Here is a 24,229-nt window from a genome sequence, read left to right as displayed (position 1 = left end):
AAAACCAAGTAACACACTACTCTAGATTGTGCTACTACCAGGAGGTGAGACGTCAATCGGACCCATGGCGGGATCTCTACATTTAAACTGAAATCCCACCATGGAGGGGACGTTATGTCTTTTATTTCTTTCCCCGTCTCCCTGTTGCGTTGCTCTAATGCATAAAAATGTTTTTGGGACACCTCCACTTGTTTTAGGAGTTTTGAGAGATGTATGGGCGGGGGTGGTATCTCATTCCCGAACGTGGTGATGTAACTCTGTAGATTGTCTACAGAGTTGTTAATGTCGAGGTGAACTGTGATCTCGATTACAGGAAGAATTCTCACATTCACCACCTGAACCTCTGGGCGGGGTTTAAAGCAGAAGGGCCGCTCGGTCACAGGACACCCGGTGTCGTTCTGAACCCTGTACTGGTCGATGCCAGTCGTCGCACAGTACGTTCCACTGCCAGAATCTGCTACCTGAGGGCCTGGGCCATCACCTCCAGGCTACAATTCACTGGCACTGTGCCTTCGGATTTAAACCCACACACAGGCCTATCTAAAGTGTTCAGGTGCTGGGGACACAAAACTACACGCGCTCCCCTCACCAGGCAGCCTTTTGAGGTCATTGCCGGTCCAACTTAACCACGTACGGTGAGACCTCACGATGGCGTACATATACCCCACCTTGGATGACTTTGATGTTCTCCACGCGGTACACTGGCACAGGCCTTTAGGCCTTGCTCACTACCGGCATCGGCAACACTATCCTCAAAATTGTGTGGTTTGACTGAGCACACTCCATGTGAACCAGGTAGGCTTCTGAAGCCAGCCAGAGCTGGCACAGGCTCAGACGGTTACTGAAAGGACTGCGCGCAGTGAGGTGCCTGTTACTAACCCACGAAGGAATGCGACCTTCCCTCAGGTCCTCCAGATTACTGCGTCCTTGATTTAGCAACCAGGCCCCATAAAGTACACGCGCGTCATTCCTTGCAGCCTAAGCTGAGGCATTCCTGTCCTCCTTGATTAACTCGTTAATGGAGTGTGCAGGAGACTCCAACTGCGTTATCACCTCCCTTAAATGGATAGTCATAGCCTGGTCCATGCAACTCCCCTGCCTCTACTGTGTTCTCCTCCCCCAGGACCTTTCGTAACTGGTCTCTGAGGGTATTGACCTGAATCTGCAATTCAGCACTAGCTAAACCGTTGATGGCCGACTTTCCTGTGCCCAACGCGGTCGCGGCATCATTTATCAATCCCCATTTGTACTGTATAGAGCCAATGCTGCTCTTCTTATCCCATGCATACAATACATCTAACTGTATATCCCTGTAACTTAACTCATAAAATTGATGGTACGTTTCCCGGAGCAGGGTTTCCTGTAACAAAGTGATTCCTGACAACGCAGCAGCCCGCTGACATCATCAGAGTGCGACAAGATGCACACATGTGCAGCTCCATCTTGGCAGTACTAAGTGGCGAATGCGCGGGATGACATCATCACGCAGCGCCAACGTCATCACGTATCTGTGTCTGGGCCACCTTCGCGCATACAAACGCTTCATTTTAACCGGACACCATTCTGGCAGCTACACACAGGTCAGGTTTAAAATGACTGAAATGACCTGATGGTGCACCTCGTGGTACAGTACCTTTCGTGTGGGGACTAAAACCAAGCCATTCCCTAGGCCCAGTGCGGTGGCGGGGCACCCCTTACTGGTGGGGCTGCGGGCAGAGGCTTTCTTTCCTGGGCAACAAGTTGCGGGGCATTTACTGTGTTGGGAAGTCCGAGGGTTCCACAAGAGACCATACTCTTGCACCAACCCACCCCCGCCCCGGAATCCTGCCATTGCCTTATAAAGGCAATTGACACTCCTTTGGGGCAGGCCCTGAGTGACCCCCACAAACACACGTAAATGCCCTGTTCCTCCTTCCATCACTTGTTCCAGCACACCTCTACACCCCCTTTCTGCCCCGTGATCGTCCGGAATGTGTCATTCCGCAGTCGTTCCCAGTCCGTGGTCTGGTTCCCTTTTACTGGGTCTAACTTTCTCAAGCACCACCAAAGTCCCAGGGGAATGTTCCCCTCACATCTGAGACAGACGCTTTTCCCTTCAGCTAAGCCTTGTGGCAGTAACCTTTATTTTTATATGGCACAGAAGCCTCCCCGAAAGTGTAGCCAGAGTGGTTCATCTACCTGGTCGAATTCGACTCCACCCACCCTGGCCACCTTCCCTTGTGGAAACAGGCCCTCTGTCCATCCATCACCCCTGAACCCCCTTTAGTCATAGTAGGTCCATGTCCTCCAGAGCCCCCATACACAATGGATGCTTCAGTGTCTCCCCTTCTCACCCTGCCGGTCTATACGGCCATCAATAATACAAATCCCCATCGGGAGGTCTGCATCCTTCATTCTTCTGATGTTTCCCTGCTTGAAAACAAAACAGATGGAATGCATAATCCTCTGTGAGAGGTTTGATCTTCCACAGGTCCAACTGCTTATTTACAAAACATGGAAAAACTATCTACAAAACTCCACCGCCTTACTCGAGGCACCCGTGGCTAGATGGTATCCAACCGGGGGCCTCTTGCACTTCAGCACTGGCTCGTAGGGACGCAACCGCGGCAGTCTTGGCCTTGGGGTCCTGTTGCTCCTCCTCACAGCCCCGGATACTGGGTCCTCGTCGTCGTACCAGATGAATGGTGACAGGCCCGTATCCACCAGACTCATGACTGGGCCTGGGCTCCTTTTGCTTTTAACCGTCCCTTCCTCAGGAGTAAACAGTTTACACTGGTTGATGGGAAACTATTTTGTCCTCCTGGGAAGCTTCACTGCATAGACCATGGGGCTTGCCTTGTCAATGATATTGTACGGCCCCATGTACAGTGCTTCAAACGCCCCTACACGAGCGTACTTCTGCACCATCACCATGTCTCCTACCTTCCATTCCTAGCAACGCTGTGGTTCCAGGAGCAACTTGTTCTGGCAATGCTGCTTCCCCAGATTGCTGGCAGCCTGCCAGTGAATGCTCTGGAGTGTCTTGTACCGATTCTGAATGAAACAATCCCGGGTGACCTCCCTCACCTGTAGCTCTGATAGCCCTGGAGCTTGCACGTGTGTGGGAGTTTTCATTACTCTCCCCGTCATGAGCTCATGCGGGCAGTACCCTGTGCTTTTAGAGGGACTGGCTCAAACTCCCATTAGAATCAACGGAAGTACTTCATCCCAGCGCTGAGGGAACAACCCTATCTCCTTCCTCAGCCTCTCTTTTAAAGTTCGGTTCATGCACTCCACAATCCCTGAAGACTGCGGATTGTGAGACACACGCCACCTTCCATGAATTCCTAAGAGTCCGAGGGTATTCCTCATGACCTGGCCCGTGAAATGACTCCCCTGGTCGGATTCCACCACGTCTGGCAATCCCCACCAGGAGAACACTTCCCTCACCAGCAACCTTGCGGTTGCTATTGCGGTGGCTGATCTACAAGGAAAAGCCTCAACTCACTTGGAGAATACATCGAGCAGGACCAAGCAGTACTTGTTCCCAGCCTTTGTCCTCGGTAGCAGTCTGATAAAGTCGATCTGTGAAGACTGGCCCTGGGCACCCTGCTCTCGGACCCACGTGGGCCAACTGAAGAAATTCTTCCCAGTGCTGTTCGAGAACTACCCACCGATCCCCCTTAAAGAGGATACCCTCTTTCACAATCAGGTCCGCTGCCCCGAGCAGATCCTCAACCTTTTCTCCCCTAACCAGCTTTACTAGGACCGCTCTGATAGCCGGGTCCTCTGCCTGGACCTTGGCTAGGTCCGGGGCTGACACTACCCCCTGGGTCCCTCCTTTGTCCTGGATCGCTGCGACCAGCCCTGCCTGACAGGGATCCCAGAATTCTCCCTCTCTTGTTCCCTGTTTTGCCAGCACGTCGGTCTTAAAGTTTCCCTGCCACCTCGGCTCTGTCTTGGAGTGGGCTCTCACTTTGTGGATGTAAAAGTCTGCTCCACTGCCTACGGCTGCAAGGATCGTTTTCAACAAAGGGGCTGCTGTAAGGGGTTTCCTGTCCGCCACTTTAAAGCCACAGCGACTCCAAATCGCCAGATATTTGGTACAAGTTGCAGGTGAACATTGAGTCTGAACAAACGGTGTAAGGAGTGGGGAATTTCTCGGGGTGCGTAACTACATATGCCACCGCCGAGAGTTCTGCGTATTGGGCACTCACTGGGGAGTTTCATTGCCTTGGCCACCTTGGCCTCAGCGTCACAAATCCCACATCCCGTGAGTCGCGTCCCATTTATGACAGAACTTGAACCAACAACATAGATGTGCCTGCCAGTGGGGTGGACTCCGGCCTTGAACCCTACATCGTGGCCCCAAACCCCTTCAACCGTGCGCCTATGAGCTTCCCCTGCATATGTGAGATTCATGGTGAGTTTGGGCTCCGTGAGCCCCAGCACTTTCAAATTTAGCTGAGACAGTAGTAAAGTCCAGTGCACAATGTGAGCACTGCTCACTGTGCCGTCCTCAATCCTGCCATCCAGCAGTATTTGAGTGGGGATATGGTGGGTTAACAACGTGATGAGCGAGCACCTGGTGAAAAGCTGAGAGCATTTCACGGCCCAATGTGTGGCTAGAAGATGCCTTTCGCAATTGGAGTACCCTCGTTCCATGTCTGTGAGGACCCTTGAGGAGTACACCACAGGCCTTAGCTTGCCGTGCCGCTCCTGGACACCGCACCTAAGCTATCCCCACTGGCGGCTACTTCCAAGAAGAAATCCTCACTCCCATTAATCACCCCTCGTGCTGGTGCCATTTGGCGGTCCTCCTTGAGGACTACCTGGCAGTTCTCATCCCACTCCCATCCAACTCCCTTTCTGAGGAGCCGGTGCAGAGGGGCTGCTGTGGTGGTGTAGCCCTCAATGAAGTTGCGGCAGTACCCTGTGAGCCCCAGGAATGACCTTACCCTGGTCACGTCTTTCAGCGCTGGCAACTCCTGTATTGCCTTCCTCCTTGCCTCATCCAGGCAGTGCTCTCTTGCCCACATGGTCAAAGCCAAAAATTTTACTTTGGGCTGACCAATCTGGGCTTTCTTGTGATTCATCTTGAATCCCACCTCCTTCAGTAGCCCTAGCAACTCTGCTAACAATGGGGCATGTTCCTCCTCTCTCTCTGAGAAGAGCAACAAATGGTCCACGTATTGGATTAGTTGGTGTGGCCGGCTGAACGCTTTGATCAGCCATACTCTGGTGGAAGATAGATGGTCTGCTGTGGAAGCCCTGGGGAAGACAAGTCCAAGTAACTGTTGGCCTTTAAAAGTGAAAGCGAACTTATACTGGTCCTCCCGTTTTAAGGGGATTGACCAGAACCTGTTTGAAATATCCAGCACTGAAAACATGGTTGCGGTGGCTGGAATTCTCCCTGTGAGCTCGGCTTCTGCTGCCACAGTAGGCAAGCATGCTGGAATGTTTTTATTAAGGACTCAATAGTCCACGGCAGCTCTCCACGAATTGTCCAGTTTCCTGACCGGCCAAAGTGGCGAGTTCACGTGGGTCACTATCGCCCTCAATACCCCTTGCTGCACAAGGGATCCCAGTGCCGTCTCGAGGTCAGCCTGGGCCTCCTTGGGAAAACTGTACTGCCATTGTGGCCATGACATCGGGTCTCCTAGGACTCTAACCTCCACTCCGGTCACTCTATCACAATCGTGTTTGTGGGTGGCAAACGCTGTGAGATTGGCTCACACTTGGGCCTGGTACTGTGCTGGGGTGTTCCCGACTAATGCTTCCTAGTTGTAACCACCCTTTGTACTCATCGTACAGATGTTTCTCCTCTTATCCCTATCCTTAGGGACAACTATCACTTCCTCCACTTCCTTGGATCCCTCTGCTCCCCATAAGCAATGCTTCCTGACATCCACAGTCACCCGGTTTGCTAACATAACGTCAGCACTGGGGACTCCGGATCCTGGTTGCTCCCACTTCATCAGCACGCATTTCCGCGTGGTGTGAAGTGCCCATAACGGAATGGTGAGGAGTTTTGAAATCAACCCAGCCTGTTCATTCCCAGTAAACCCCAGCAGACTAAAGGGGACCCCCACTAGACCAGGGTGAAATGGTAGGGTTATTTGCGTGGACTACCATGCTAGAAGCCCCTGTATCCACCAAATATTCCCCCTTAACCTTCTCTACCCCGATCTTCACACAGGGTCTGCCCCACTCATCATAGGTGAGCGGACACAGGTACTCAGGCTCGGCGTGCTCTAGTCAGGATCATGTGGGGGCATACGAGAGCTGTGGGAACTGTACTGGATATTGCAGTGTCCAGCTTTCCCCTGCTCCTGGTAAAAGCCTCCTTGAATGCAGTCATGAGGCGTATGGACTCGGAGTCCTCGGCTTCCTTTACGTGGGGCTTCTGCCCTGGAGGTGATTTCTGGACTGGCTTCACCCCTTTGGGGCAGTCCTTCCTCCAGTGACCTGCCTTCACACACCTGTAGCAAGTCCCTGTCTTGCTGGTGTCACCCCCTTCCTGCCGCCAGTCTTTCTGAGGCTCACTGGCTCGAGCCTCATGGAGCTTGCCCTTTGGTTTGACCTCCCCTCCGGACTCAGCTTTAAAAGCCAGGCTGAGCTTCCTCAGCATGCCTGCCTTTGTGTTCGCGAGGTCTTCAGGGTCAAACCAATTCTCAGCCCTGCTCCTGACCCCAGGCAAGCTGTTGGCCACAAGGAACTTAAGCCAGTGATTTCTGGGAGCCCCTATCAACTGTGCCCGGATGACCACCCCCGCAGCTGCCTTTGCATAGACTGACCACTGCCGATCCACAAACGCACCTGGGGACTCTCCGGGCAACTGCCTGGTCTTTTCAACCTGTAAGAATGGACTCCCCTGGTAATGCCCCATAGCTACCAGGATGTCATCCTTCAGGGCCTCTGTGATGCCTCCCCCCATCTTGGTTGCCGCGGGGCGACTCTGATACAGCCTCCCACCAAGGGAGAACAGCATCAGCCTGTTCATCTCACCCTCACCACACCCATTGATTCCCCCCAATCTGCTCCACCTCCATGAAGTGAACTGAGGGGTCTCCGTCCCGTCTTAACTTGGACGTTCCTGTAAGCATGGTTGCAGCTGAGGTAAGGCACCACATAGTTGCTCTGCAATGGCCCTTGGTCCCCATTTGCTGTTGGTGGACCAAACTTTTGCTGTCGCAGAGGACACATGGGATTCCCTAGCATTTGTTGCTCTTCCTGTGATCCCATAACCTGAGTCCTACTGGCGGACTCTGCGGTAACCCTACTGGTGGGCTCCGCATCCTGGACCCGACTGGTGGGTCCTACACTCTGAATCCTGGTGGCGGAATCTACAGTAGCCCTACTGGAGGGCTCACCCTCACCTTCCTTGTCCCTGACTAGCTCAGCTGCCCACGGAGCTATTAGGCGAACCATCCCTTGAGCCTTCGACAAGGCTTTGGTCAGCTTTCGGACCTCCTCCCTACAAGGCCCCTGATCCACATCCTCGTACCCCCTCTTCTGCACAACCTTGTACGTTACCCTCATGTCGCTGAGGCGCCCCTCGGCTGTACCAGCCCTGGCTTATAGCCTTTGGTTGTCCTCCCAGAGACCCTGAACTTGCAATTGAGCTTCGGTGACCTGACATTTCAAATACATGTTCTGGATACGAGACGCTTCCTCTCGAGCCCCGCACTCCTTCCTTGCGGAGTGGAGATCCTCCAGTAATCTACTCCCAGCAATCCCTCTAACCTCATACTCTTCCTCGGAGGGCTGCAGCTCGATCTCAAGCCTACCCATTTGCTCCCTGAGCTTCTGGATTTGTTTTTGCAGACATAGCAGCCACAGGGCCTTTTCCTTGGACTTTTGTGACTCTTGCTACCTATCCATTCCTCTGCCCCCTGCTGAGGGCAGTCAGAATGGATCATGTCCAGAATCCATGGCTGGGCCACATTAATGTTTGCGTACACGTATGAGGAAATTCTTTCCTCCATATCCAAACATTCACCTGAAACCATATCCATATCTCTCAGTGAGTTCACTGCCAAACCTCCTGCCTGACTCGCCAGGTCTGTCGGGTGTTTCTGATCATGTGAGGGTCATTCAGCCTTGCTGATCACGACCGAACCCACTTATTTACGGTCGAAGGTCTGGGCTTACCCTTAAAAATCACACTGAAGGATGATAAATAAAGCAATTGACAGGTTTCAGATTTCGAATAATAAAAGTATGTTTAATATGTACAGTGAATCTCAATATGGCAAAACTGATGCTAACGTTCCTATATGACTAACAACAAATAGATTACTTCACCTTGGACTTCTTAAACTAAGCCCCTCCGTGTTCCCTTACTCATGGTTGGTTAACTCCCAACACTACACTAACCCCCTTTTCTAAGGTTTGGTCGGGACATGCAGAGGTAACTCTCCACACGGCTGTGAGTTGAGTATTCTGCAGGCTGCGGATGAAATGCTCACCCTACTGACTTTGGATGCCAGGTCGTGTCTTCTACAATCGAAGTCCTTGGGGGCTGTACCCATTCCTTAGGGCATGCGACTTCCTTTGGTCCTGGTTGTAGCGAGAGAGCAGTGTGCTCTGATCTTCTGTCTTGTTGAGCTGTGTGTCTACTGTCCTTTTGACATCAACTGTTCGACCCTTTCCTTCCTCAGGCTGCTTCACTTCTACTGTTTCAGCGGTCTTGCCTTTTTCCACCAAAACCGAATGTTCCCTTGTTTTCTCACTGATCTTGTCAGACGGTGGAAAATGATTCAGTTGCTCCCTGGAGATAAAGCTTTGTTTGAATCTGTAGTATTTTCCCGCCTCTCATCTTGCTGGTTTTGGGGGTGGGGCGGGGGAGACAATGGGAACTGCTGGTCTTGTGTCATCTGGTTGAGGACTATACGAGGTGTGAACTGTTTCCGATGGGTTCTGTTGTCCAGACAAATTGACTTGATTTTATCAACCGGTGGATTTCATTGTCTCCTTAACCAGCTTGGAGCCAGTGATGATGTGGGTGGCTGGCTGAGAGCAGGAGGCTCTGTTGGGTGGAGTGGGTTTTGGTTTAGCATTTGAAAAGCTTGTCTTTTCTGGTCTGAGACCAACAGCCTATCCTTTGGTAGCTGTGTAAAAACAGGATCCTTTTGGCAGCCGTTTTCCCCAAACTGGGGTTTTACCCCTGGCGAATAAAGTCTTGGATTAAAAATGATAATCCTTCAGTGGAGTAGTTGAGGTGAATGGTATAAATGCACTTAAAGTGAAGCTACTAAAGAACCTGAGGGAGAAAGGGAGATGGATATACTGATAGGATGAGCCAGAGTAATGTCGGAGGAGGCTCATGTGGAGCATAAACACCGGCATAGACCAGTTCACCGAATGGCCTGTTTTTATGCTGTAAAATTCTATATAATTTGCCATTGGAAATGGTATGACCAAACACTCATTGCTGCAGTAAGTCTATAGAATCCACTCTGGCAGCTGGGAGCCTTGCCAGCCAGAAGCACGTGTGGCTGGTTTGGGGGCACATTTTCCATGTTCATCCATCTGAATAAAAGCAAAACCAGGGCAATTAAAGCTTGCATGTTTAATAAGCACAGCTGCCCATTGAGGCTCCTGCTGACGTGAAGGTTAAAAAAAAATCAGCTGTTAAACCACGCACCATTGATTAAAATTTGTCATCGTATATAAATTCTAAAAGACTTGAATTGTGTGAAAGTAAGCAGTGATATTTGGTACCAATCTGTCTCTGGATTGGTCCTGAATATCAACCAGCTTCTATATATAGGGTGGGTGGAATGAGGAATGATTGCTGTAAAAAAAAAGAACATAATTTGTTGTTTTTGCAGCTTTGGATCGAATGTGAGGTCCAGCACGAATGGGATCATTTTCAATAATGAAATGGATGACTTCTCTTCGCCGGGCATTCTGAATGGGTTTGATGTTCCACCTTCCCCAGCCAACTTCATCAAACCAGGTGTGGCTCTGTTTGGATGGGTACACTCAACTGATGGGGATTAATGTTAGTGCTGGTGACACTTCAATAGAGATTGTGACAAGGCTGCTCTCTATCCTGTTCAGTGGGGATGGTGCTTTTTTTTAAATCATAGAATCTTACAGCAAAAAAGGAGGCCCACAACCTATTGACTCAGAGGCAAGACTGCTACCACTGAGCCACAGCTGATACCTTTTAAATTGAGACACCAAGAATAAGATGCAGTGCATTGTAACATGATGAATGAGAAGAGAAGGTAACAGAATCAGAAAGTAGTAATTAGTGAAACCCAGCTTAGGTTTTAAACAAACAAACATTATTCTTTTGCTCATATCCCTCAACTACTTTCCATTCCAAATATCCATCCAGTTCCTTCTTGAACATGCTGATACTACCCACTGCACCTACTCGCTATTCAGTACAGCCCATACATTCACCAACACTTTGTAAAATAGTTACATTGGCTCAGTGGCGCAGTGGTTAGCACCGCAGCCTCACAGCTCCAGCGACCCGGGTTCGATTCTGGGTGCTGCCTGCGCGGAGTTTGCAAGTTCTCCCTGTGACTGCGTGGGTTTCTGCCGGGTGCTCCAGTTTCCTCCCACAGCCAAAGACTTGCAGGTTGATAGGTAAATTAGCTGTTATAAATTGCCCCTAGTATCAGTAGGTGGTAGGGGAATTGAGGGAAGGTGGTGATGTGGTAGGAATATGGGATTAATGTAGGATTAGTATAAATGGGTGGTTGATGGTCAGCACAGACCCGGTGGGCCAAAGGGCCTGTTTCAGTGCTGTATCATTAAGTTTAAGTGTGTTTTCCTTATCTTTTGAGTTTTGAGTCAATTCTGGAGTTTCAGAGATGCATTTATGGGAAGATTGGGTGGAATGGTATGCCAAGCACCATATTTTATTCAATGTTTAGGTAGGTTTTTAAAGGGTGTCCCTCATAACAGCACAGGATAGTAATCTGTGGGTACCATTAGATAGTTTTAGTGATCTATCAGTACTGTATGTGGCAGCAGTAAAGACGAAAACAAAATCTCCAAATGATGGAGGACATCACAGCCGAACAGGATCCTAGGCTCATCAAATATCCACAAGCGTATTTTACAGCAGTGGTTGTTGGAAGTCGATTACATATTAACATAAGAATATCGGAACAGGATGAGACGTTAAACCGAGGCCCCATCTGCCTGCACAGGAGGATATAAGAAATCCCATGGCACTATTTCAAAGAAAAGCAGGGGAGCTCTCCCCAGTGTCCTGGTCAATATTTATCTCTCAATCAACATCACAAAAACAGATTACCTGGTCATTATCACCTTGCTGTTTGTGGGAGCTTGCTGTGTGCAAATTGGCTGCAGTGTTTCCTACATAACAACAGTGACCACACTTCAAAAGCACTTCATTGGCTGTAAAGTACTTTGAGACATCTGTTGGTCATGAAAAGTGGTAAATAAATGCAAGTCTTTCTTTCGAAATATTTACCAATAACTTACTGATCAATACTCAGTTTGGGATCTGCCAGAAACACTCAGTTCTAGACGTCATTACAGCCTTGGTCCAAACAAGGACAAAAGAGCTGAAGTCCAGAGGTGTGGTGAGAGTGATGCCCTTGACATCAAGGCAGCATTTGACTGAATGCGACAGCAAGACGCCCTAGTAAAACTGACGTCAATGGGAATCAGGAAAAACTCTTCACTGGCTGGAGTCAAACCTAGCCCAAAGGAAGATGGTTGTGGTTGTTGGAGGCCCATCATCACAAACCCAGGCTGCAAGAGTTTTTCAGGGTAGTGTCCTAGGCCCAACCATCTTCAGCAGCTTCATCAATGACTTTCTCTCCACCATATAGTCAAAAATGGGGATGCTTGCTGATGATTGCAGAGTGTTCAGTTGCATTCACAATTCCTTAGATAATGAAGCAGTCCATGCAGCAAGACTTGGACAACATACAGGCTTGAGCTGATATGTGGCAAGTAATATTTGCCCGACACAAATGATAGGCAATGAACATCTCCAACAAGAGAGATTCTAACCAGCTCCCCTTGACATTCAACAGCATTGCCATCCCTGAATCCCGCAACGTCAATATTTATGGGTGTTACCATTGACCACAAACTTAACTGGACCAGAACATAAACACTGTGTCTACAAGAGCAGGTCAGAGGCTGGGAATTCTATGGCAAGCTACTCACCTCCTGACTACCCAAAGCCTTTTCAGCATCTAAAAGACAGAAGTCAGGGCTGTGATGGAATATTCTCCAAGTTCCTGGATGGGTGCAGCTCCAACAACACTTAAGAAGCTGAACACCATCCAGGACAAAGCAATCCACTTGATTGGCACCCCATTCACCACCTGAAACATTCACTCCCTTCACCACCAGCACGCTGTGCCTGCAGCGTTTACCATCTTACAAGATGCACTATAGCGACTTGCAAGGCTTTTTCCACATCAGCTCCCAAAACCATAACCTCTGCCACTTGGAAGAACGAGAGCAGCATCGGAACAGCAAGTCACATACCATCCTGACTTGGAACTATATCGCCATTCCTTCATCACGGCTGGGTCAAAAATCCTGGAACTCCCTACGTAACAGCATTGTGGGTATACGTGTACAACAACAACTGCTATTTATATAGTGCCTTTAACATAATCAAAAGTCCCAAGGCGCTTCATAGGAGCATTACAAAACAAAATATGACACCAAGCCACAGAAGGAGATATGAGGTCAGATGACCAAAAGCTTGGTGAAAGAGTTTTAAGGGGTGTATTAAAGGAGGAAAGTGAGGTAGAAAGGCGGAGAGGTGTAGGGAGGGAATTCCAAAGCGTAGGGTCTAGGCAACTTAAAGCTCCACCACCAATGGTGGAGCAATTAAAATCAGACGCACAAAAGGCCAGAATTAGAGGAGTGCAGATATTTTGGAGGGTTGTGCGGCTGGACGAGATTATAGAGATCGAGAGGGGCAAGGCCATGGAGGGATTTGAAACCAAGGATGAGAATTCTAAACTCAAGATGTTGCTTGACTTGGAGCCAATGTAGGTCAGAGCGCACAGGGGTGAAGGTAAACAAGACTTGGTGTGGATTAGGACATGGGCAGCAAAGTTTTGAATGACCTCAAGTTTATGAAGAGTAGAATGCGGGAGACCAGTCAGTCTTGAGGTAACAAGGCATAAATGAGGGTTTCAGCAGCAGATGAGCTGAGAGGGGCAATGTTGCAGAGGTGGAAATAGGCAGCCTTAGTGATGGTGCGAATATCTGCTCATCTCGGTCAAATATGACAGCAAGGTTGCGAACAGACTGGCTTAGTTTCAGACTGCCGCCAGGGACAGGGATGGAGTCATTAGCTGGGGAACGGAGTTTGGAGCACGGACTGAAAACAATGGCTTCAGTTTTCCCAACATTTAATTGGAGAAAACTTCTGCTCATGCAATACTGATAATTTAGCAACAGCAGAGGACTCGAGAGAGGTGGTGGTGAGGTAGAGCTGGGTGTCATCCACATACACATGAAAACTAACTCTATACTTTTGATGATGTTGCCAAGGAGCAGCGTGTCGATGAGAAATAGGAGGGGGCCAAGGATAGATCCTTGGGGGACACCAGAGGTAACGGTGTGGGAGCTGGAAGAGAAAAGCCGTGCAAGTGGTACTCTGCATTTGATTAGGTAGCTAAGAATGGAACTAGGAGAGAACAGTTCCACCCAGCTGGACAATAGTGGGGAGGCTTTGAGGAGGATGGTGTGGTAAACTGTATCAAAGACTTCAGACAGGTCGAGAAGGACGAAAAGGGAAAATTACCTTTGTCACAGTCACATAGGATGTCATTTGTGACTTTGATAACAGCTGTTTTGGCTCTGTGGCAGGGACAGAAACCTGATTGCAGGGATTCAAACATCGAATTCCACAAAAGATGGGCACAAATTTGGGAGGCAACAGCATATTTAAGGACTTTGGAGAAGAAAGGGAGGTTGGAGATATGACAGTAGTTTGGAAGAACAGTAGGGTCAAGGGTTGGTATTTTGAGGAGAGGGATGATAATGGCAAATTTAAAGGAGAGAGGAGCAACATCTGAAGAGAGAAAACTGTTCACAATATTGGCTAACATGGACCACATACACTATATGGACTGCAGCTGGTTAAGAAGGCAACACATCACCATTTTCTCAAGGGCAATTAAGGATGGGCATTAAATGCTGGCCTTGCCAGCGATGCCTACACCCCATGAATTAATATATTTTTTAAAATCCCCACATGATAATTAAAGTGGGATTCAGTTAACTAATGCTCCATTGTTCCATATCAACACATTTCTGCACTGTGTCTGAATATTAGTGTATTAAAAGTATTCTTTTCTCAATAGGTAAGACACCCCTATCCTCGATGTGCCCTGCCATTATACTTGATAAAAACAAGTCAGTGAAGATGGTGGTGGGAGGCTCAGGAGGAACAAAGATCACCACGGCAACTGCTCTGGTACGTACTGATGGTAGGAAGGAATATCACAGAATCACAGAATTGTTACAACGCAGAAGGAGGCCATTCGGCCCATCTTGTCCGCCCCGGCACTCCGAAACAGCAATTCCCTCAGTTCCATTCCCCCGCCTTCTCAGCATAACCCTGCACATTCTTCCTTTTCATATAACAGTCTAATTCCCTTTTGAAAGCTTCAGTTAAACCTGCCTCCACCACGTTCTCAGACAGCGCATTCCAGACCTTAACCACTCGCTGCTTCAAAAAGTTTTTCCTCAAGTCACTTTTGCTTCTCTTACCAAATACTCTAAATCTATGCCTATTCATTCTCGATCCTTTCACGAGTCGGAACAGTTTCTCTCTACCTACTCTGTCCAGACCTCTCATGATTTTGAAAACTTCTATCAAATCACCTCTCAGCCTTCTCTTCTCCAAGGAAAACAGTCCTAACTTCTCCAATCTATCTTCATAACTGAAATTCCTCATCCCTGGAGCCATTCTCGTGAATCTTTTCTGTACTCTCTCCAATGCCCTCACGTCTTTCCTCAAGTGCGGTGCCCAGAACTGGACGCAATACTCCAGCTGAGGCCAAACTAGTGTCTTATACAAGTTCAACATAACTTCCTTGCTCTTGTACGCTATGCCCCTGTTAAAAAAGTTCATGATACTGTATGCTTTATTAACCACGTTCTCAACCTGTCCTACCACCTTCAATGACTTATGCACATATACACCCAGGTCCCTCTACTCCTGCACCCCCTTTAGAATTGTACCCTTTATTTTATATTGTCTCTCCATGTTCTTCCTACCAAAATGAATCACCTCACATTTCTCTGCATTGAACTTCATCTGCCACCTGTCTGCCCATTCCACCAACCTGTCTATGTCCTTTTGAAGTTCTACACTATCTTCCTCACAGTTCACAATACTTCCAAGTTTCATATCATCTGCAAATTTTGAAATTGTGCCCTGTACACCAAGGTCTGGGTCATTAATATATATCAGGAAAAGCAAGGGTGCCAACACTGATACCTGGGGAACTCCACTACAAACCTTCCTCCAGCCTGAAAAGCATCCATTAACCACTACTCTTTGTTTCCTGTCACTCAGCCAATTTTGTATTCCTGTTGCTACCGTCCCTTTTATTCCATGAGTTACAAATTTGCTCACAAGTCTGTTGTGTGGCACTGTATCAAATGCCTTTTGAAAGTCCATATACATCACATCAACAGCATTGCCCTCATCAACTCTCTCTGTTACCTCCTCAAAAAACTCCAGCAAGTTAGTTAAATATGAGGATCAACACAAAATAATCAGGAATCCGAGGAGAAAGAAATACCAGGAGATTATTACATTGAGAAACCAAGCTTCTTGTCTGATGCATTCACTGTTCCTCTTGTATTTCTAGGTGATCATGAACACGTTGTGGTTTAATTACAATGTTAAGAGAGCTGTGACTGAACCCAGAGTTCACAATCAACTGTTCCCCAATGTGACCCGAGTTGAGAAAGCGATGGAGAAGGTTGGTGTATGTGTTGTGAACATGCTCATGTATATGGGCTGGTTATTGGTCAATGTTTCCATAGGGTTCTATCAGTTGTATTTCTCCCCTCCCCTGTCCTTGTTTACTGTAATGGAGCAAAGGAATGTGTATAGAGCTGAAAGGAGCAATCAATCTGGCTGTTTCAAAAGTCTCAAGAATCTCATACACTATCTATTACCATAGAACGAGCTTACAGAGCAGCAAGTGGTTATTCAGCCACTCATTCATTCATGTCTGTGCCAGCTCTTTGCTACAGCAACTAAAAACTAATTGCACTCTGGCCACACTCACCCAATTAGTCCTGTAACTTTCTCTGTTTCAAATACTTATCCAACCTCCCCTTAAAAGATGCAATAGTCTCTGCCTCAATCACTCCGCATCTCCTTACTTTCTTTTAGATCAACCAGAGTATTTCCCTATTCACTCTAGTAATGCCTTCCATAAGATTAAAAGCCCCTGCTAAATTTCCTCTTAGCCTTCCCAAATATTCCCAGAATCTCAAGCCCTCCTTATAACTACAATTCCCTATCCCTGGTGAATCTATGTTGAATGTTCTCTCTGGCTTCAAATTCCCTTCTCTAATGTGGTGCCCAAAACCACACACTTTATTCTAGCTGTGGCCCAACCATTGCTTGGAACAAAAGTGTATCATGACTCCTTTACCCTTGTATTTTATGTTCTTATTGATAAAACCCACAATGCTGTTGTTTATTTTTTAATAGTTTTATTTGGCTTCATTCATATGTTAAGGGAACCCCTAGATCTCTGTTAATCCATACCCTTCAACATCCTTCCTATCTCTATGACAGACCTACTCAGTTTTCTCTTGAATTTGCTGACATTGAATATATTGCAGCTTTTGTGAAATGTACCTGATATCTCCCATCCCCGTGTGGTACAACATTGTGCTAACAGACCTTATCATGGACACCAACTGAACTCGCATCAAGGATCAAACTCCAAAATACACTCACTTTTTAATAAATGCAGAAGATCAGAAAGGGGAGAAAATGTAAAAGTGCCAGTTAGGAACACACATTACATTATACATCCCAACTTGGGAATTTCTGTCCATTTTTAGAGAGCATCAGCATCGCAACTCTCTCCTATAACATTATATCTCCATAAACAAAAATATTCTGCATAGAGGGACTCAAAAATGCAGTGTATTTGTTGGTGAAACCCACTCCTTCTGTCTGTGGTCCCATTGTTTTTCTGGTTCAGTGTTACATGCAATGCATTGTTTTTACCTAGATTGGGGAGCACAGCCAGAACCAACCCCATGGCACCACGGGGTGGCTCAGCTGCACGGGGTGGGGTACCAGGGAAGACTGGAAGAGCCATCGTGATAGGTGATTCAATAGTCAGGGGAACAGACAGGCGTTTCTGCGGCCGCAGATGTGAATCCAGGATGGTGTGTTGCCTCCCTGGTGCCAGGGTCAAGGATGTCACTGAGCAGCTGCAGATCATCCTGAAGGGGGCGGGTGAATAGCCAGCAGGCGTGGTCCACATTGGAACCAACGACATAGGTAGAAAGAGGGATGTGGTCTTGCAGTCAGAATTTAGGGAGCTAGAGAAGAAATTAGCAAGCTGGACCTCGAAAGTAGTAATCACCAGATTATTCCCAATGTCACGCGCAAGTGAGTATAGAAATAGAAGGATAAGGCAGATGAATGCATGGCTGGAAAGATGGTGCAGGAGGGAGGGCCTTAGATTCCTGGGACATTGGGATCAGCTCTGGGAGAGATGGGGCCTGTATAGGCCGGACAGGTTGCACCTGAACAGAGTCAGGACTGAGTTCCTTGCGGGAAGTTTTGTAAGTGCTGTTGGGGAGGGTTTAAACTAGTTTGGCAGGGGGATGGGGACCTGAGGATAGACACATTGGGATAAAATCAGAAATTGAAATGGAACACGGAAAATTAATGGATGAATCTGGAAGACAGAGGAAACGAGGGTTAGAAAATTTTAAAAAGCGTTTGACAGTGCTCAAGGGTATCTATTTCAATGCAAGGAATATAGCAAATAAAGCAGATGAGCTGAGGGCACAGATAGACACTAGTCAGTATGATATCATAGCTATTACAGAAACATGGCTTAAGGAGGGACAGGAATGGCAGCTCAACGTGTCTGGTTACAGGGTATTCAGACGTGATAGGGAGGGGGATAAGAAAGGAGGGGGAGTGGCAATTTTGGTCAAGGAAACTATTACAGCTGTGAGGAGGGATGATATGTTGGAAGGTTCATCAAATGAGGCATAGGGATTGAGCTAAGGAACAAAAAAGCAGCAATCACATTCCTGGGAGTGTACTATAGACCCCTAAACAGCCAGAACAAGATAGAAGAGTAGATATATAGGCAAATCTCTGAGAAGTGCAAGAACAATAGGGGAGTAATAGTCGGGGATTTTAATTACCCCAATATGAACTGGGATAGTTTTAGTGTGAAAGGAATCGAGGGAGCAGAATTCTTGAGGTGCATTCAGGAGAACTTTTTTGCCCAGTGTATAGCAAGTCCAAAAAGAGAGGGTGCAGTTTTAGACTTAGTTTTGGGAAATGAAGATGGGCAGGTGGAAAGGGTGGCAGTGGGAGAGCATTTTGGTAGTAGTGACCATAATTCAGTCAGTTTTAACATAAAAAGGACAGAGATAGAACAGGAATTAGAGTTCTCAATTGGGGCAAGGCCAATTTTACTAAACTGAGGAGTGATTTAGCGAAAGTGAATTGGAAACAGCTACTTGAAGGTAAATCAGTGTCAGAACAGTGGGAGGCATTCAAAGCGGAGATTCAATGGTTCAGAGTAAACTTGTTCCCACAAAGAAAAAGGGTGAGATGGCCAAATCTAGAGCCCCATGGATGTCAAGGAGCCGACAGGGTAAGATAAGGCAGAAAAAGAAAGCTTTATGTCTGACACAGCGAACTCAATACTACAGAAAGCCGACAGGAGTTTAGAAATTGGAGGGGTGAAATCAAAAAGGAAATTTGGAAAGCAAAGACAGGGCATGAAAGAATATTGGCAAGCAAAATCAAGGTGAACTCAAAGATGTTTTATCAATACATTAAGAGTAAGAGGATAACTAAGGAGAGAGTAGGGCCCATAAAAAAACAAAAAGGTAACCTATGTGTAGGGGCGGAAGATATTGGCATGGTTCTTAATGAATACTTTGCGTCTGTCTTCACAAAAGAGGGGGACGATGCAGAAGGAGGAAGAGTGTGAAGTATTGGATGTGATAAACATAGGGAGAGAGGAAGTATTATTGGGATTAGCATCCTTGAAGGTTGATAAATCATCATATGCTAGGATGTTAAAAGAAGCAAAAGAGGAAATAGCAGAGGGTTTGACCATCAATTTTCAGTCCTCACTAGATACACGTGTGGTGCCGGAGGATTGGAGAACTGCTAACGTTGTACCTCTATTTAAAAAGGGAGCAAGGGATAGACCGAATAATTACAGGCCAGTCAGTAGTGGGCAAATTATTGGAATCTATTCTGAGAGACAGGATAAACTGTCACTTAGAAAGGCACAGGTTAATCAAGAATAGTCAGCATGGATTTGTTAAGGGAAGATCTTGTTTGACCAAATTGATCGAATATTTTGAAGAAGTAACAAGGAAGATAATGAGGGTAGTGCAGTTAATGTAGGCAATGATGTCCCAAAGTGCTTCACAGCCACTGCATTACTTTTTAAGTGTAGTCACAATTGTTACATTGAGAAATCCACATAATATTAACTGGCCTGGCATGGAAAATGTGTTTTTTCCCATTGGGATACACCACACTTGAGCCTGGAGAGCCTGGGCTCAGATTGACAAGAGTCAAAGCCTAGGGACCCCGAACTGTGCACTAACTGTGTACTGCTTGACAGCATCTTCCAAACCCGTGACCCCCTAGAAGGACAAGGGCAGCAGACGCATGGGAACACAACCACCTGCAAGCTCCCCTCCAAGTCACACATCATCCTGACTTAGATCTGTATCTCCATTCCTTCACTGTCGCTGGGTCAAAATCCTGTAACCCCCTTCCTAACAGCACTGTGGGTGTACCTACCCCACATGGACTGCAGCAGTTCAAATAGACAGAATACCACCACCTTCTCAAGAGCAATTAGGGATGGGCAACAAATGCTGGCTTTGCCAGTGACAATTACATCCCATGAAAGAATTTTAAAAATTAACTAAAACCGCATAGTTTACTAGCGCATGACTCTGATTAGCTTCCTGGTGCTTGTCCAATTTAGACTGGCATTGTCATAACACCTCTATCAGCTATGAAAAACCAACTCAACATAGACCAAAGAATTTGCAATGTTATCCGGTGCTGAGATGGAAGATTTCAAGGTCCGAACAACAGGTTTATTGAACCAGATCGCACCACTGCCAAGAATTGCTTCAAACTATATAACCTTGATATGTGATGATGTACACCAGGGCTGGGAGTCATTGCTCCCCATTAACCAGTGTGAATTTTTGCACCAGGTGAATTCTGGGTTATCCTGTGGCCTCCTTTCCATTGGGTTAAGACAACTGCAAACCACAGAGTGTTGCAGCAATGGGGAGAAGATTTCTATGTATCAGCCTCGGCTGAGTTCTTAGCCATTGCAATACTCAATCAGTCCAGAATTACTTCTATCCAGGTTCCTAAAATGGGCTCTAGAGGACAAATTTTGTGAGATTCTCGTTGCTGGTGAGGCCAAACAAGCAGCTGATACACATCATGAATTCATGGACTGCCATTTTCCAATATGGTATTTAGAAGGTTAAATTATGAAACCATGTTGCATAAAATGGGCTAGTATTTCCTTGAGTACAGAAGATTGTGGGGTGATCTATTCAAGGTGTTTAAAATGTGAAAACAATTTGATGGGGTAGATATGGAGAGTTTATTTTCTCTGATGGGGGAAATAGAAATGAAGGGATATAATCTTAAAATTTGAACTAGGTCATTCAGGTGTGAAATCTGGAAGCAGTTTTTCACACAAAGGGAAGTAGAAATATGGAATTCTCTTCCCCAAAAGGCTGTGGATGTGGGGGTGATAATTGGAGGTTTGAACACTGGTGTTGATAGATTTGTTTCACTGAGGGTATTGAGGAATATGGATCAAAGACAGGTAAATGGAGTTGAGCTACAGATCAGCCATGATTTAATTGAATGGTGAAGCAGGCTCGAGGGGTTAAATGGGCTTTTCCTGTTTCAATGCATTGACTAGGCAAGGCCTCACTACTGGCACAGAACATCACAAAATGTATCCTCTCCTCATCTATACCATTCCAATATCAGTAAATTACAGGAAAAGTCTGGAATACATTTTTAATTACTAAATCCCAGTTTTAATAATGAATTTTTAATAGTTACTGACCTTTTTCTATTGTTTTTCAGGCTGTACAAGAGGGCTTAGAAGCGAGGCACCATACGTTGAATGTGTTAACCAAGCTTACATCAGGGGGTGTAGTCCAGGCCATCGTCAGAGATGGAGGAAAGTGGTTTGCTGAATCAGACTATCGAAAAGGTGGCAAACCTGCAGGTTACTGATGGGCCTGTGCAATCGACAACCTGTAATTGTGCTGATGTCCATACATACAGCAGTAACTCAGGGAGACACACTGTGAGAATATAATCAATAAACAAACTCTTTTCATCAAGTTCTTACAATGCACTGTTTTTATATTTACTACCTGTTAAAACCAGGTGAGAAAGAGGTCTAGGGGTCCCTCTCAGCCTTCACCTGGTCTTACTGTAACAGGGTTTAATTTTAAACACACCATGTTTTGAGCTCCCCCTTGGTGAATCCTTGTTCACCGCTTTCCAATTATAAGGCAAAGAAATCAGCACAAACAGGCTTTCTTAGGTTTAAAGAGGAAATGTTGAAATCTATTAAATCTAAACTTAAACTCTAATTCGGTTGATGCGTACGGTCACACGATGCGTTCCACACTAGCATACAGAGGCGATACACACATGCAAATAGAGACAGAAAAGAGCAGAAGAAAAAATAAAGTGTAAAGTTTGAGGCAATATTTGAAGGGTTTTTGTTACGGTTCTTCGAGCTCACTGTAGAGTCCTTGATTGTAGGTAGATCTTGCTTTTCGTTCTGGCCCAGCATTCTTCTTAAACCTTGTTCGCTGTAGGAGACTTTTCTCTCTTGGGGTTTATGTGTCTTCAGTGGATTCAGAGGCTTGTGGGAAAGAGATAGCAGCAGACAAGAGAGATCTTCTCAATCCAGGAGCAAACAGTCTTTCTGAGTTCAAACTGTACAATTCAGAAAAACCAGGTTGCCAAGCAGGTTAGTCATGTGACCAACTGGTCTGACCACATCTTGGATTGTATCACCTTAGCAGTCTCTGGAATGCTCCTCTTACACACAATACCTGGTGATCAAGGTCCATTGTGGGTTGAATGTGTCAGGGAATGGTCCTTTGTCCTTCCAATCACGGTCTTTTAATATGCAAATGTCTTTTCCAGCCACGGCTGATCTGTTTAACAAGTCCTTTCTTCACTCCTGTAACAGTTTAAAATCAATATTCATGACAAAATTAATGTCCCTCATTCTTGGCAGGTGGAGGCCTAGCATGACATATCTTTTTACTCTGCAAAAGCCAATCTTGCTGAAGCAGTTATTGTGAAGGGAGTGCCTTGGGTTCAAGGCTATGCTTTGTCAGTCATTAATTATTAATCTATTTTCATAAGGCCCAAGCATCAAGTTGCTGGAAAACATTTCTACTTTCACTGTCTGTTTTGAAATTTCCAGACCGTGTATTCAAAGCTGTGCTGTCCGGATCCAGTGGGTTGGCAGTGGTAACAAGATTGAAGCCCAGGTGCAAAGTGAGAAGCTGCTTGCCTCTCAGTGCCTTACCTGGCCTTGCATCTCAATCAGGAGATACATTTGAGGTGAATTTCTGCACTCTTCTTCTGCTGGTTCACTGTAACTTCGGTGGAAGCAACCTGAGCTAATGGGCACAAATGCTGTTTGTAAGTTTTTCTGAACTTTATACAGGCTCCTCTGCCAAAGTTACAGCAGACGAGCAGGTGAAACTCTGGAGAAGGTCTGCCCCACAGTCATGTTTCTATTCTATCCACTGGATGTAAGCCTTTCCCTTCAATGTGACCATGCCCACACCAGTGCATTCTCTGGTCGATGATGTTCAATTGTATCTGCAGTTAAATGGTGTGTGATATTACAATGATTGTCTGCAGAGAACTTGCACATGTCTGGGTTTCAATTATCTTCTTTTTGTTCTCTTTGAATACTGTAATCCTTGCAATTATGTTAATGTCTTGCTGTATATTGTATTAACTTTATTTCATTGCCATATAATGAAAACATCAATAAATTGTGAAACCAAGTTGCTCTTTGTGTTTTTTTAAGTCATTCATGGAAGATGGGATTTTCTGGCAAAGCAGCTTTATTGGACGTCTGTAATTGTCCTTGAGAAGTTGGTGATGAGTTGCCTTCGTGAACCGCTGCGGTCCATTTGCTGTAGGTACACTGACAGAGCTGGTAGGGAGGGAGTTGAGGATTTTGACCCAGCGACAGTGAAGGAACGGTGATATAGTTCCAAGACAGGATGGTGTGTGGCTTGGAGGGAAACTTGCAGGTGGTGGTGTTCCCATGCATTTGCTGCCCTTGTCCTTCTAGGTGGTAGAGGTCATGAATTTGGAAGGTGCTGTCGAAGGAGCCTTGGTGAGTTGCTTCACTGCATCTTGTACTCACACTGCTGCCACTGTGTGTCGGTGGTGGAGGGAGTGAATGTTGAAGGTGGTGGATGGGGTGCCAATCATGGGGACAGCTTTGATCTGGATGGTGTCAAGCTCCTTGAGTGTTGTTGGAGCTGCACCCATCCAGACAAGTGGGGATTATTCCAACACACTCCTTACTTGTGCCTTGTAGGTGGTGGACAGGCTTTGGGGAGTTAGGAAGTGAGTTACTCACCAGAGAATTCTCAGCCACTAACCTGCTTGTGTAGAAAGAGTATTTAAATGGCTGGTCCAGTTAGGTTTATGGTCAATGGTGATACCCCAGGATGTTAACAATGGGAGATTCAGTGATGGTAATGCCTTTGAATGTTAAGGGGAGATGGTCTTCTGTTTGAGGTGGTCATTGTGTTACATGCCTGTTAACAGCCCAAGCCTGAATATTGTCCAGGTCTTGCTGCATGCAGATACAGACTGCTTCATTATAAGAAGTTGTGAATAGAACTGAACATTGTTGCAATCATCAGTGAGCATCCCCACTTCCAACTTTATGATGGAAGGAAGATCATTGATGAA

The 24,229-nt window shown here is 46.5% G+C and overlaps 1 protein-coding gene across 2 annotated transcripts in view; it reads left to right on the top strand.

Moving 5' to 3' along the window:
- The window catches only part of LOC137382880 (glutathione hydrolase 1 proenzyme-like), a 132,945-nt gene extending 109,654 nt beyond the window's left edge, over positions 1–23,291 (top strand). For both annotated transcript variants that reach the window (XM_068055432.1, XM_068055434.1), the window contains exons 10-13: positions 9,816–9,943; positions 14,316–14,428; positions 15,834–15,947; positions 21,341–23,291. In XM_068055432.1, the coding sequence (XP_067911533.1) occupies positions 9,816–9,943; positions 14,316–14,428; positions 15,834–15,947; positions 21,341–21,493 (508 nt within the window). In that variant the 3' untranslated portion in view covers positions 21,494–23,291. The remainder of the gene's footprint in view (positions 1–9,815; positions 9,944–14,315; positions 14,429–15,833; positions 15,948–21,340) is intronic.
- Positions 23,292–24,229: the final 938 nt, after the last annotated feature.

This window comes from Heterodontus francisci, chromosome 23 (assembly GCF_036365525.1).
Source record: "Heterodontus francisci isolate sHetFra1 chromosome 23, sHetFra1.hap1, whole genome shotgun sequence".
Lineage (NCBI taxonomy): Eukaryota > Metazoa > Chordata > Chondrichthyes > Heterodontiformes > Heterodontidae > Heterodontus > Heterodontus francisci.
This window is presented reverse-complemented; position numbering and strand designations above follow the sequence as displayed.